At 57.2% G+C, this 14819-nt stretch overlaps 1 protein-coding gene across 1 annotated transcript in view; it reads right to left on the bottom strand.

The window, feature by feature from the left end:
* Positions 1-14819, bottom strand: part of LOC148133997 (metabotropic glutamate receptor 6-like) — a 105112-nt gene that overhangs the window by 76062 nt on the left and 14231 nt on the right. Inside the window, 1 exon segment of the mRNA XM_087985709.1 lies at positions 8664-8818. Within this exon segment, the coding sequence (XP_087841835.1) occupies positions 8664-8818 (155 nt within the window).

Genomic DNA, 14819 nt, shown 5'->3' with positions numbered 1-14819 from the left:
TGCCCAGGGATGTGCGGGTCTGGGTGGATTGGCCATGCTAAATTGTCCCGTAGCGCCCAGGGATGTGCAGGTTAGGGTGGATTGGCCATGCTAAATTGTCCCCGTAGTGCCCAGGGATGTGCAGGTTAGGGTGGATTGGCCATGCTAAATTGTTCCCATAGTGCCCAGGGATGTGCAGGTTAGGGTGGATTGGCCGTGCTAAATTGTCCCCGTAGTGCCCAGGGATGTGCAGGTTAGGGTGGATTGGCCATGCTAAATTGTTCCCATAGTGCCCAGGGATGTGCGGGTCAGGGTGGATTTGCCGTGGTAAATTGTCACCGTAGTGCCCAGGGATGTGCAGGTTCGGGTGGATTGGCCGTGCTAAATTGTCCAATAGTGCCCAGGGATGTGCGGGTCAGGGTGGATTGGCCGTGCTAAATTGTCCCCGTAGTGCCCAGGGATGTGCAGGTTAGGGTGGATTGGCCGTGCTAAATTGTCACCGTAGTGCCCAGGGATGTGCAGGTTAGGGTGGACTGGCCGTGCTAAACTGTCACCGTAGTGCCCAGGGATGTACAGTTTAGGGTGGATTAGCCGTGCTATATTGTCCCATAGTGCCCAGGGATGTGCAGGTTCGCGTGGATTGGCCCGTGCTAAATTGTCACCGTAGTGCCCAGGGATGTGTAGGTTAGGGTGGATTGGCCGTGCTAAATTGTCCCCATAGTGCCCAGGGATGTGCAGGTTCGCGTGGATTGGCCCGTGCTGAATTGTCCCTGTAGTGCCCAGGGATGTGCAGGTTAGGGTGGATTGGCCGTGCTAAATTGTCCCCATAGTGCCCAGGGATGTGCAGTTTAGGGTGGATTGGCCGTGCTGAATTGTCCCTGTAGTGCGCAGGGATGTGCAGGTTAGGGTGGATTGGCCGTGCTAAATTGTCCCCGGAGTGCCCAGGGATGTGCAGGTTAGGGTGGATTGGCCGTGCTAAATTGTCCCCGTAGTGCCCAGGGATGAGCAGGTTAGGGTGGATTGGCCGTGCTAAATTGTCCCCATAATGCCCAGGGATGTGCAGGTTAGGGTGGATTGGCCGTGCTAAATTGTCCCGTAGTGCCCAGGGATGTGCAGGTTAGGGTGGATTGGCCGTGCTAAATTGTCCCCGTAGTGCCCAGGGATGTGCACGTTAGGGTGGATTGGCCGTGCTAAATTGTCCCCGTAGTGTCCAGGGATGTGCAGGTTAGGGTGGATTGGCCGTGCTAAATTGTCCCCGTAGTGCCCAGGGATGTGCAGGTTGGGGTGGATTGGCCGTGCTAAATTGTCCCCGTAGTGTCCAGGGATGTGCAGGTTAGGGTGGATTGGCCGTGCTAAATTGTCCCCGTAGTGCCCAGGGATGTGCAGGTTAGGGTGGATTGGCCGTGCCAAATTGTCCCCATAATGCCCAGGGATGTGCGGGTTAGGGTGGATTGGCCGTGCTAAATTGTCCCGTAGCGCCCAGGGATGTGCAGGTTAGGGTGGATTGGCCGTGCTAAATTGTCCCATAGTGCCCAGGGATGTGCGGGTTAGGGTGGATTGGCCGTGCTAAATTGTCCCGTAGCGCCCAGGGATGTGCAGGTTAGGGTGGATTGGCCGTGCTAAATTGTCCCCGTAGTGCCCAGGGATGTGCACGTTAGGGTGGATTGGCCGTGCTAAATTGTCCCCGTAGTGTCCAGGGATGTGCAGGTTAGGGTGGATTGGCCGTGCTAAATTGTCCCCGTAGTGCCCAGGGATGTGCAGGTTATGGGGATTGGCCGTGCTAAATTGTCCTCGTCGTGCCCAGGGATGTGCAGGTTAGGGTGGATTGGCCGTGCTAAATTGTCCCCGTAGTGCCCAGGGATGTGCAGGTTGGGGTGGATTGGCCGTGCTAAATTGTCCACGTAGTGCCCAGGGATGTGCAGGTTATCGGGATTGGCCGTGCTAAATTGTCCCCGTAGTGCCCAGGGATGTGCAGGTTAGGGTGGATTGGCCGTGCTAAATTGTCCCCGTAGTGCCCAGGGATGTGCAGGTTGGGGTGGATTGGCCGTGCTAAATTGTCCCCGTAGTGCCCAGGGATGTGCAGGTTGGGGTGGATTGGCCGTGCTAAATTGTCCCCGTAGTGCCCAGGGATGTGCAGGTTAGGGTGGATTGGCCGTGCTAAATTGTCCCCGTAGTGCCCAGGGATGTGCAGGTTAGGGTGGATTGGCCGTGCTAAATTGTCCCTGTAGTGCCCAGGGATGTGCGGGTTAGGGTAGATTGGCTGTGCTAAATTGTCCCCGTAGTGCCCAGGGATGTGCAGGTTAGGGTGGATTGGCTGTGCAAAATTGTCACCGTAGTGCCCAGGGATGTGCATGTTAGGACGGATTGGTCGTGCTAAATTGTCCCATAGTGCCCAGGGATGTGCAGGTTAGGGTGGATTGGCCCGTGCTAAATTGTCCCGTAGTGCCCAGGGATGTGCAGGTTAGGGTGGATTGGCCGTGCTAAATTGTCCCGTAGTGCCCAGGGATGTGCAGGTTAGGGTGGATTGGCCGTGCTAAATTGTCCCCATAGTGCCCAGGGATGTGCAGATTAGGGTGGATTGGCCGTGCTAAATTGTCCCCGTAGTGCCCAGGGATGTGCGGGTTAGGGTAGATTGGCCGTGCTAAATTGTCCCCATAGTGCCCAGGGATGTGCAGGTTAGGGTGGATTGGCCGTGCTAAATTGTCCCCGTAGTGCCCAGGGATGTGCAGGTTAGGGTGGATTGGCCATGCTAAATTGTCCCCGGAGTGCCCAGGGATGTGCAGGTTGGGGTGGATTGGCCCGTGCTAAATTGTCCCCATAATGCCAAGGGATGTGCAGGTTAGGGTGGATTGGCCGTGCTAAATTGTCCCCGGAGTGCCCAGGGATGTGCAGGTTGGGGTGGATTGGCCGTGCTAAATTGTCCCATAGTGCCCAGGGATGTGCAGGTTAGGGTGGATTGGCCGTGCTAAATTGCCCCGTAGTGCTCAGGGATGTGCAGGTTGGGGTGGATTGGCCGTGCTAAATTGTCCCATAGTGCTCAGGGATGTGCAGGTTAGGGTGGATTGGCCGTGCTAAATTGTCCCATAGTGCCCAGGGATGTGCCGGTTAGGGTGGATTCGCCGTGCTAAATTGTCCCCGTAGTGCCCAGGGATGTGCGGGTTAGGGTGGATTGGCCGTGCTAAATTGTCCCTGTAGTGCCCAGGGATGTGCAGGTTAGGGTGGATTGGCCGTGCTAAATTGTCCCTGTAGTGCCCAGGGATGTGCAGGTTAGGGTGGATTGGCCGTGCTAAATTGTCCCTGTAGTGCCCAGGGATGTGCAGGTTAGGGTGGATTGGCCGTGCTAAATTGTCCCCGTAGTGCCCAGGGATGTGCGGGTTAGGGTGGATTGGCCGTGCTAAATTGTCCCCGTAGTGCCCAGGGATGTGCAGGTTCGCGTGGATTGGCCCGTGCTAAATTGTCCCCGTAGTGCCCAGGGATGTGCGGGTTAGGGTGGATTGGACGTGCTAAATTGTCCCTGTAGTGGCCAGGGATGTGTTCGGGTGTGTTGGTCAGGTTTGGATGTTGAGGAATAGGGTGGGGGAATGGGTCTGGGTGGGTTACTCTGCGGAGGGTCAAGTGCGGTCACGTCGGGCCGAATGGCCTGCTTCCACCCTGTTGGTTTGGTGTCGTCGGAATATTGGGAACTACACACTCCGCGCCAAGTCAGCAGTCAGTTCGCCCTCCCTTTCCTGGGTCTCTGTTACAAACCCGCTGTCTCCACCTCTCAATGTCCTACATTCGCTGTCGCTAATCTTTTCTGGTACCTGAGGGAGACTTTGTCATCCACTTTTTCTATTTTTCGATCGGATTTCTGTTCCCTTTTGAGCTACACGTCCTGGGCCCCTCCTTGCCCACATCTCAATCCCCCGGCCAATTCCGAAGTATTTTTATCAGACATGTCCTTCGATGCACTGCAGTCTCTCATTAACTTGCGTTAATTGATGTTTCCTGAGGTGTCTGTGCCTCAGAGTCATAAGTTTCTGACGTACGTCCTCTGATATTTCTTTAAATACCCGTCGCCTCTTGTCTCACGTTGAATATTTTGGCGTGTTTTCCCAATCTGTCGTTCCCCAATTTACCCCTCGCACCTTCATCATTTCCCTTCAACCGCTTTGAGAACCTGCCTAAAAGCTGAACAATTTTGCATGCACATGATCATAGCACGTTCCAGCGCAGTACAGGCCCTCCATTGCTGTGCTGACCAATCTGAAGCCCCTCCCTCCTACACTATCCCATTCACATCCATATGCCTATCCAATGCCCATTTAAATGCCCCTAAAGTTGGCGAGTCTACTACTGTGGCAGGCAGTGCGTTCCACACCCCCTCCTACTCTCCGAGTAAAGAAACTCCCTCTGCCATCTGTCCTGTATCTATCACCCCCTCAATTTAAAGCTGTGTCCCCTCGTGCTAGCCATCACCATCCGAGGGGAAAGCCTCCCTGTCCACCCTATCTAACCCTCGGATTATCTGATACGTCTCAGTTAAGTCACCTCTCAACCTCCTTCTCTCTAACGGAAACAGCCTCAAGCCCCTCAGCCTTTCCCCATAAGACCTTCCCTCCATTACATCCCGGGAAATCCCCTCTGAACCCTTTCCAAAGCTTCCACATCCTCCCTATAATGCGGTGACCAGAACTGTACACAATACTCCCAAGTGCGGCCGCACCAGAGTTTTGTACAGCTGCAGCATGACCTCGTGGCTCCGAAACTCAATCCCTCTCCCAATAGACGCTAACACACCGTACGCCTTCTTAACAACCCGATCGACCTGGGTGGCAACTTTCAGGGATCTGTGTACTCCAACACGGGTTTCTCATTCCCAAAGGTAGTTTCACAGTAAGGTGAAACTTGAAAGGGTTCAGAAAAGGATGTTACCAGGGTTGGAGGGTCTGAGCTACAGGGAGAGGCTGAACAGGCTGGGGCTGTTTTCCCCGGAGCGTCGGAGGCTGAGGGGGTGACCTTATAGAGGTTTATAAAATCATGAGGGGGGCATGGATAGGGTAAATAGACAAGGTCTTTTCCCCCTGGGGTGGGGGAGCCCAGAACTAGAGGTTTATAAAATCATGAGGGGGGGGGGGGGGCATGGATAGGGTAAATAGACAAGGTCTTTTCCCCCTGGGGTGGGGGAGCCCAGAACTAGAGGTTTATAAAATCATGAGGGGGGGGCATGGATAGGGTAAATAGACAAGGTCTTTCCCCCTGGGGTGGGGGGAGCCCAGAACTAGAGGTTTATAAAATCATGAGGGGGGGGGGGGGGCATGGATAGGGTAAATAGACAAAGTCTTTTCCCCTTGGGGTGGGGGAGCCCAGAACTAGAGGTTTATAAAATCATGAGGGGGGGGCATGGATAGGGTAAATAGACAAGGTCTTTCCCCCTGGGGTGGGGGGAGCCCAGAACTAGAGGTTTATAAAATCATGAGGGGGGGGCATGGATAGGGTAAATAGACAAGGTCTTTTCCCCCTGGGGTGGGGGAGCCCAGAACTAGAGGTTTATAAAATCATGAGGGGGGTGTGGATAGGGTAAATAGACAAGGTCTTTCCCCCTGGGGTGGGGGAGCCCAGAACTAGAGGTTTATAAAATCATGAGGGGGGGGCATGGATAGGGTAAATAGACAAGGTCTTTTCCCCCTGGGGTGGGGGAGCCCAGAACTAGAGGTTTATAAAATCATGAGGGGGGGGCATGGATAGGGTAAATAGACAAGGTCTTTTCCCCCTGGGGTGGGGGAGCCCAGAACTAGAGGTTTATAAAATCATGAGGGGTGCATGGATAGGGTAAATAGACAAGGTCTTTTCCCCCTGGGGTGGGGGGAGTCCAGAACTAGAGGTTTATAAAATCATGAGGGGGGGGCATGGATAGGGTAAATAGACAAGGTCTTTTCCCCCTGGGGTGGGGAGAGCCCAGAACTAGAGGGGGGGTAGGTTTAAGGTGAGAGGGGGGAAAGGGACCCGAGGGGTAACTTTTTCCCCCAGAGGGTGGTGCGTGTGTGGAACGAGCTGCCAGAGGAAGTGGTGGGGGCTGGTACAATGCCAACATTTAAAAGGATTGGGGGGGGGGGGGGGAGACATGGATAGGAAGGGTTTAGGGGGAGATGGGCCAAGTGCTGGCAAATGGGGGACTAGCTTGGGTTGGGATATCTGGGTCGGCACGGACGGGATGGGCCGAAGGGTGTGTTTCCAGCTCTGTGACTGATTTGGCCTTCCTCCGGACACAGCACAAAATCCGAAAAGCGATCCCGAGTCAGATCCCCATCCGACCGCAGCCCAGAATGCACTCTGCCCGGCTGGTTTGGCAGAGTGCATTCTGGGCTGTACAAACTGAGGGTCCACCTTCAAGCATCTTGACATCTAACATCCCCATTTCCAATTGGTGGCCTCTGAGCAACTCCCACCAGTGGCTGATGTTGTTTGGGATCATTTTGCACCCCCACTCCACCCACCCCCCCCCCCCTCCCCCCCCAACCTCTCGACGGATGCTCTGATTGGATAATTCAACCTCAGTTCCCTTCTGAGTGACAGCACCTCAGTTAAAAACCCCCAGCTCCTGCTGTTCTCGGACCTGACCCTTTCGAAACATGGGATATTCCCGGACATTTCCATCCCAAGCTCCGTCACTTCGGTGCCAATGGCACCCCCCACCCCCCCATTGGTGGTTCAGTGGCAGCGCCAGAGACCCGGGTTCGATCCCAGCCTCGGGCGACTGTCTGGGTGGAGTTTGCATAGTCTCCCCGTGTCTGCGTGGGTTTCCTCCCACAGTCCAAAGATGTGCAGGTTAGGGTGGGTTGGCTGTGCTAAATTGTCCCATAGTGCCCAGGGATGTGCAGGTTAGGGTGGATTGGCCCGTGCTAAATTGTCCCCGTAGTGCCCAGGGATGTGCAGGTTAGGGTGGGTTGACCGTGCTAAATTGTCCCGTAGAGCCCAGGGATGTGCAGGTTAGGGTGGATTGGCCGTGCTAAATTGTCCCGTAGAGCCCAGGGATGTGCAGGTTAGGGTGGATTGGCCGTGCTAAATTGTCCCGTAGTGCCCAGGGATGTGCAGGTTAGGGTGGATTGGCCATGGGAAATTGTTCCTGCAGTGCCCAGGGATGTGCAGGTTAGGGTGGATTGGCCGTGCTAAATTGTCCCGTAGTGCCCAGGGATGTGCAGGTTAGGGTGGATTGGCCATGGGAAATTGTTCCTGCAGTGCCCAGGGATGTGCAGGTTAGGGTGGATTGGCCGTGCTAAATTGTCCCCGTAGTGCCCAGGGATGTGCAGGTTAGGGTGGGTTGGCCGTGCTAAATTGTCCCCGTACTGCCCAAGGATGTGCAGGTTAGGGTGGATTGGCCATGCTAAATTGTCCCCGTAGTGCCCAGGGATGTACAGGTTAGGGTGGATTGGCCGTGCTAAATTGTCCCGTAGTGCCCAGGGATGTGCGGGTTAGGGTGGATTGGCCGTGCTAAATTGTCCCGTAGTGCCCAGGGATGTGCAGGTTAGGGTGGATTGGCCGTGCTAAATTGTCCCGTAGTGCCCGGGGATGTGCAGGTTAGGGTGGGTTGGCCGTGCTAAATTGTCCCGTAGTGCCCAGGGATGTGCGGGTTAGGGTGGATTGGCCGTGCTAAATTGTCCCCGTAGTGCCCAGGGATGTGCAGGTTAGGGTGGATTGGCCGTGCTAAATTGTCCCCGTAGTGCCCAGGGATGTGCAGGTTAGGGTGGATTGGCCGTGCTAAATTGTCCCCGTAGTGCCCAGGGATGTGCAGGTTAGGGTGGGATTGGCCGTGCTAAATTGTCCCCGTAGTGCCCAGGGATGTGCGGGTTAGGGTGGATTGGCCGTGCTAAATTGTCCCCGTAGTGCCCAGGGATGTGCAGGTTAGGGTGGATTGGCCGTGCTAAATTGTCCCCGTAGTGCCCAGGGATGTGCAGGTTAGGGTGGATTGGCCGTGCTAAATTGTCCCCGTAGTGCCCAGGGATGTGCAGGTCAGGGTGGATATAGAGAAACAGAATGAGAAAGAGAAAGGGAGAGAGACAGACAGAAATAACGAGAGAGAGAGAAAGAGATAGAAAGAAAGAGAAAAATAGAGAGAGGGAGAGTGAGAGATAGAGAAAGAGAGAGGGGGAGGGAGAGAGAGACAGAAATAAAGAGAGAGAGAGATAGAGAGAGAGAGAAAGAGACAGAGAGAGAAGGAGAGGGAGAGACACAGAGGGGAGAGAGAGAGAGACAGAAATAAAGAGAGAGAGAAAGAGATAGAGAGAAAGAGAGAGACAGAAAAGGAGAGAGACAGAGAAAGAGAGAGAGAGAAAGAGAAAGAGAGGGAAAAAAGAGAGAGGGAGAGAAAGAGAGTGAAATAGTGGAAGAGATAGAGAAAGAGAAAAGGAGAGATAGAGAGACTCAGAAAGAGAGAGAGAGAGAGAGAAAGAAAGAAAGACAGAGAAAGAGAGGGAGTGCCCAGTGGAAGTTCACCCGATTAATCCCTGAGCCAGGCCTAACGAATCCCAGCCCAGGCTCCGGTTGCCCTGAGAACGCCGTAGGCCTCAACCAGAGCCTGGGACTTTCCTGAGCGTCGCTCGCGGAGGCCTGGTCAGGGCTCACGGAGTGGGGTTCGGGGGCGGTGTTGGGGTTCGGGGGCGGGGGGTGGGGAGAGGTTGGGGTAGTTATCGCCGTCGTCTCCTTACCCTCGATGGACGCCCTCTTCGGCAAGACAGTCACTGCTCCCTCGGCCACCTCCTCCTGGTGCAGGACCGGCGAGGCCTTTGCCCCCCAGCTGTCCGAGCCCACCCACAGGAAGTGGCCAGTCAGGTTGGCCGCGTTGGCTGCTTTCAGCACCCTCCTGAGAGAGACGGGGCAAGGGGGTGGGGGGGGGGGGGGGGGCGGTGGGGGTTGAGACAGGGAGGCAGAGGTTAGAACCGGGGAGGGTGAGGAAATGGTGGGGCTGAGGGGGTGTTGGGGAGGAGGGGCGGGGTGGGAGGAGGAGATGGCGAGGGGCGCATAGACCTGACCCGCCTCCCTCCCCCCCCCCCCCCCCCCCCCCCCGCCAAGGATGACGCACTACCCAAGGGCCACCCTCATCGCCCGCCCCAGGTGATGCACCACGCGGTCGAACAGTTCAGGGGAGGTGTGAGCTCGCTCAGGAAGAGCGGGTTGGAGGCGAGGGTGGTGGGATGTGACGTGGGGAGGTGGAGCTGAACAGGGGTGCTGGACATGGTTGGAGAGGTGGGTCCTGAAGGGGTGGGGGAGGGGAGGGGATGTTGAGGAGGGAGAGGGGGCAGAGAAGGTAGGGTGAGGGTAATTGGGATGCGGGAGGGAGTGGTCGAGGTGAGGGTTGGGACATACTTGAGTGGGTGGAGGGTAGGTCGTGGAGGAGGCAGTTGGGGGAGTTGAGGTTGGGATGAGGGTAGTTGAGGTTGGGATGAGGGTAGTTAAGGAGAGGGCGAGGGTAGTTGAGGTGGGGGTGAGGGTAGTTGAGGTGGGGGTGAGGGTGGTTGAGGTGAGAGTAAGAGTAGTTAAGGTTGGGGTGAGGGTAGTTGAGGTGGGGGTGAGGGTAGTTGAGGTGGAGTTGAGGGTCATTGAGGTGGGGGTGACGGTAGTTGAGGTGAGGGTGAGGGTAGTTGAGGTGGAGGTGAGGGTAGTTGAGGTGGGGATGAGGGTAGTTGAGGTGGAGGTGAGGGTAGTTGAGGTGGGGGTGAGGGTAGTTGAGGTGGGGGTGAGGGTAGTTGAGGTGGGGGTGACGGTAGTTGAGGTGAGGGTGAGGGTAGTTGAGGTGGGGATGAGGGTAGTTGAGGTGGGGATGAGGGTAGTTGAGGTGGAGGTGAGGGTAGTTGAGGTGGGGGTGAGGGTAGTTGAGGTGGGGGTGACGGTAGTTGAGGTGAGGGTGAGGGTAGTTGAGGTGGGGATGAGGGTAGTTGAGGTGGGGGTGTGGGTAGTTGAGGAGGAGATGAGGGTAGTTGAGGTGGGGGTGAGGGTAGTTGAGGTGGGGGTGACGGTAGTTGAGGTGAGGGTGAGGGTAGTTGAGGTGGAGGTGAGGGTAGTTGAGGTGGGGGTGAGGGTAGTTGAGGTGAGGTGTGGGTAGTTGAGGTGGGGTGTGGGTAGTTGAGGTGGGGGTGAGGGTTGTTGAGGTGGGGGTGAGGGTAGTTGAGGAGGAGATGAGGGTAGTTGAGGTGGGGGTGAGGGTAGTTGAGGTGAGGTGTGGGTAGTTGAGGTGGGGTGTGGGTAGTTGAGGTGGGGGTGAGGGTTGTTGAGGTGGGGGTGAGGGTTGTTGAGGTGGGCGTGAGGGTAGTTGAGGTGGGGGGTGTGGGTAGTTGAGGTGGGGATGAGGGTAGTTGAGTTGGGGTGTGGGTAGTTGAGGTGGGGGTGAGGGTAGTTGAGGAGGAGATGAGGGTAGTTGAGGTGGGGTGGCGGTAGTTGAGGTGGGGGTGAGGGTAGTTGAGGTGGGGGTGAGGGTAGTTGAGGAGGAGATGAGGGTAGTTGAGGTGGGGGTGAGGGTAGTTGAGGTGGCGATGAGGGTTGTTGAGGAGGAGATGAGGGTAGTTGAGGTGGGGGTGAGGGTAGTTGAGGTGAGGTGTGAGGCTAGTTGAGGTGGGGTGAGGGTAGTTGAGGTGGCGATGAGGGTTGTTGAGGAGGAGATGAGGGTAGTTGAGGTGGGGGTGAGGGTAGTTGAGGTGAGGTGTGAGGCTAGTTGAGGTGGGGGTGAGGGTTGTTGAGGTGGGCGTGAGGGTGATTGAGGTGGGGTGTGGGTAGTTGAGGTGGGGGTGAGGGTTGTTGAGGAGGAGATGAGGGTAGTTGAGGTGGGGGTGAGGGTAGTTGAGGTGGGGTGAGGGTAGTTGAGGTGGGGGTGAGGGTTGTTGAGGTGGGGGTGAGGGTAGTTGAGGTGAGGGTGAGGGTAGTTGAGGTGTAGATGAGGGTAGGTGATGTGGGGGTGACGGTAGTTGAGGTGAGGGTGAGGGTAGTTGAGGTGGGGATGAGGGTAGTTGAGGTGCGGTGAGGGTAGTTGAGGTGGGGGGTGAGGGTAGTTGAGGTGGGGGTGAGGGTAGTTGAGGTGGGGGTGAGGGTAGTTAAGGTGGGGGTGAGGGTAGTTGAGGTGGGGGTGACGGTAGTTGAGGTGAGGGTGAGGGTAGTTGAGGTGGGGATGAGGGTAGTTGAGGTGGGGATGAGGGTAGTTGAGGTGGGGTGTGGGTAGTTGAGGAGGAGATGAGGGTAGGTGATGTGGGGGTGACGGTAGTTGAGGTGGGGGTGAGGGTAGTTGAGGTGGGGGTGAGGGTAGTTGAGGTGGGGGTGAGGGTAGTTGAGGTGTAGATGAGGGTAGGTGATGTGGGGGTGACGGTAGTTGAGGTGGGGGTGAGGGTAGTTGAGGTGGGGGTGTGGGTAGTTGAGGTGGGGGTGAGGGTAGTTGAGGTGGGGGTGAGGGTAGTTGAGGTTGGGGTGAGGGTTGTTGAGGTGGGGGTGAGGGTAGTTGAGGTGGGGGTGAGGGTAGTTGAGGTGGGGGTGAGGGTAGTTGAGGTGAGGTGTGGGTAGTTGAGGTGGGGTGTGGGTAGTTGAGGTGGGGGTGAGGGTAGTTGAGGTGGGGGTGAGGGTAGTTGAGGTGGGGTGAGGGTAGTTGAGGTGGGGGTGAGGGTAGTTGAGGTGGGGTGAGGGTAGTTGAGGTGGGGGTGAGGGTAGTTGAGGTGGGGTGAGGGTAGTTGAGGTGGGGGTGAGGGTAGTTGAGGTGGGGTGAGGGTAGTTGAGGTGGGGGTGAGGGTAGTTGAGGTGGGGTGAGGGTAGTTGAGGTGGGGGTGAGGGTAGTTGAGGTGGGGGGTGAGGGTAGTTGAGGTGGGGGTGAGGGTAGTTGAGGTGGGCGTGAGGGTAGTTGAGGTGGGGATGAGGGTGGTTGAGGTGGGGGTGAGGGTAGTTGAGGTGGGGGTGAGGGTAGTTGAGGTGGGGGTGAGGGTAGTTGAGGTGGGGTGTGGGTTGTTGAGGTGGGGGTGAGGGTAGTTGAGGTGGGGGTGAGGGTTGTTGAGGTGGGGGTGAGGGTAGTTGAGGTGGGGGTGAGGGTAGTTGAGGTGGGGGTGAGGGTAGTTGAGGTGGGGGTGAGGGTAGTTGAGGTGGGGGTGAGGGTTGTTGAGGTGGGGGTGAGGGTAGTTGAGGTGGGGGTGTGGGTAGTTGAGGTGGGGGGTGAGGGTAGTTGAGGTGGGGATGAGGGTAGTTGAGGTGGGGGTGAGGGTAGTTGATGTGGGGGTGAGGGTTGTTGAGGTGGGGGTGAGGGTAGTTGAGGTGGGGATGAGGGTAGTTGAGGTGGGGGTGAGGGTAGTTGAGGTGGGGGTGTGGGTAGTTGAGGTGGGGTGAGGGTAGTTGAGGTGGGGGGGTGGGTAGTTGAGGTGGGCGTGAGGGTAGTTGAGGTGGGGGTGAGGGTTGTTGAGGTGGGGGTGAGGGTAGTTGATGTGGGGGTGAGGGTAGTTGAGGTGGGGGTGAGGGTAGTTGAGGAGGAGATGAGGGTAGTTGAGGTGGGGGTGAGGGTAGTTGAGGTGGGGGTGAGGGTTGTTGAGGTGGGGGGGTGGGTAGTTGAGGTGGGCGTGAGGGTAGTTGAGGTGGGGGTGAGGGTTGTTGAGGTGGGGGTGAGGGTAGTTGATGTGGGGGTGAGGGTAGTTGAGGTGGTGGTGAGGGTAGTTGAGGAGGAGATGAGGGTAGTTGAGGTGGGGGTGAGGGTTGTTGAGGTGTGGGGTGAGGGTAGTTGAGGTGGGCGTGAGGGTAGTTGAGGTGGGGGTGAGGGTTGTTGAGGTGGGCGTGAGGGTAGTTGAGGAGGAGATGAGGGTAGTTGAGGTGGGGGTGAGGGTTGTTGAGGTGTGGGGTGAGGGTAGTTGAGGTGGGGGGGTGGGTATTGAGGTGGGCGTGAGGGTAGTTGAGGTGGGGGTGAGGGTTGTTGAGGTGGGGGTGAGGGTAGTTGAGGTGGGGGGGTGGGTAGTTGAGGTGGGGTGAGGTTAGTTGAGGTGGGGGTGAGGGTAGTTGAGGTGAGGGTGAGGGTAGTTGAGGTGGGGTGAGGTTAGTTGAGGTGGGGGGTGAGGGTAGTTGAGGTGGGGTGAGGGTAGTTGAGGTGGGGGTGAGGGTAGTTGAGGTGGGGGTGATGGTAGTTGAGGTGGGGATGAGGGTACTTGAGGTGGGGGGTGTGGGTAGTTGAGGTGGGATGAGGATAGTTGAGGTGGGGATGAGGGTAGTTGAGGTGGGGATGAGGGTAGTTGAGGTGGGGGTGAGGGTAGTTGATGTGGGGGTGAGGGTTGTTGAGGTGGGGGTGAGGGTAGTTGAGGTGGGGATGAGGGTAGTTGAGGTGGGGGTGAGAGTAGTTGAGGTGGGGGTGAGGGTAGTTGAGGTGGGGTGAGGGTAGTTGAGGCGGGCGTGAGGGTAGTTGAGGCGGGGATGAGGGTAGTTGATGTGGGGGTGAGGGTAGTTGATGCGGGGGTGAGAGTAGTTGAGGTGGGGGTGAGGGTAGTTGAGGTGGGGTGAGGGTAGATGAGGTGGGGATGAGGGTAGTTGAGGTGGGGGGTGTGGGTAGTTGAGGTGGGTGTGAGGGTAGTTGAGGTGGGTGTGAGGGTAGTTGAGGTGGGGGGTAAGGGTAGTTGAGGTGGGGGTGAGGGTAGTTGAGGTGGGTGTGAGGGTAGTTGAGGTGGGTGTGAGGGTAGTTGAGGTGGGGGTGAGGGTAGTTGAGGTGTGGGGTGAGGGTAGTTGAGGCGGGCGTGAGGGTAGTTGAGGCGGGGGTGAGGGTAGTTGAGGTGGGTGTGAGGGTAGTTGAGGTGGGGGTAAGGGTAGTTGATGTGGGTGTGAGGGTAGTTGAGGTGGGGGTGAGGGTAGTTGAGGTGGGGATGAGGGTAGTTGAGGTGAGGGTGAGGGTAGTTGAGGTGGGGGTAAGGGTAGTTGATGTGGGTGTGAGGGTAGTTGAGGTGGGGGTGAGGGTAGTTGAGGTGGGGATGAGGGTAGTTGAGGTGAGGGTGAGGGTAGTTGAGGTGGGGTGAGGGTAGTTGAGGCGGGGGTGAGGGTAGTTGAGGTGGGTGTGAGGGTAGTTGAGGTGGGGGTGAGGGTAGTTGAGGTGGGGATGAGGGTAGTTGAGGTGAGGGTGAGGGTAGTTGAGGTGGGGTGAGGGTAGTTGAGGTGGGATGAGGATAGTTGAGGTGGGGATGAGGGTAGTTGAGGTGGGGGGTGAGGGTATTTGAGGTGGGGGGTGAGGGTTGTTGAGGTGGGGTGTGGGTAGTTGAGGTGGGGTGAGGGTAGTTGAGGTGGGGATGAGGGTAGTTGAGGTGGGGGGTGTGGGTAGTTGAGGTGGGTGTGAGGGTAGTTGAGGTGGGGGTGAGGGTAGTTGAGGTGGGGGTGAGGGTAGTTGAGGTGGGGGGTGAGGGTAGTTGAGGTGGGTGTGAGGGTAGTTGAGGCGGGCGTGAGGGTAGTTGAGGCGGGGGTGAGGGTAGTTGAGGTGGGGGTGAGGGTAGTTGAGGTGGGGGGTGAGGGTAGTTGAGGTGGGGTGTGGGTAGTTGAGGTGGGGTGAGGGTAGTTGAGGTGGGATGAGGATAGTTGAGGTGGGGATGAGGGTAGTTGAGGTGGGGGGTGAGGGTATTTGAGGTGGGGGGTGAGGGTATTTGAGGTGGGGGGTGAGGGTTGTTGAGGTGGGGTGAGGGTAGTTGAGGTGGGGTGAGAGTAGTTGAGGTGGGGATGAGGGTTGTTGAGGTGGGATGAGGGTAGTTGAGGTGGGGTGAGGGTAGTTGAGGTGTGGGGTGAGGGTTGTTGAGGTGGGGGTGAGGGTAGTTGAGGTGGGGGGTGAGGGTAGTTGAGGTGGGGTGTGGGTAGTTGAGGTGTGGGGTGAGGGTAGTTGAGGTGGG

The sequence above is a fragment of the Chiloscyllium plagiosum genome, unplaced genomic scaffold, assembly GCF_037043375.1.
Source record: "Chiloscyllium plagiosum isolate Xiang-an unplaced genomic scaffold, Cpla_swu_hap1 HiC_scaffold_137, whole genome shotgun sequence".
NCBI lineage: Eukaryota > Metazoa > Chordata > Chondrichthyes > Orectolobiformes > Hemiscylliidae > Chiloscyllium > Chiloscyllium plagiosum.
Note: the sequence above shows the minus strand (reverse complement) of the source record. Positions and strands in the feature narration are given on the sequence as shown.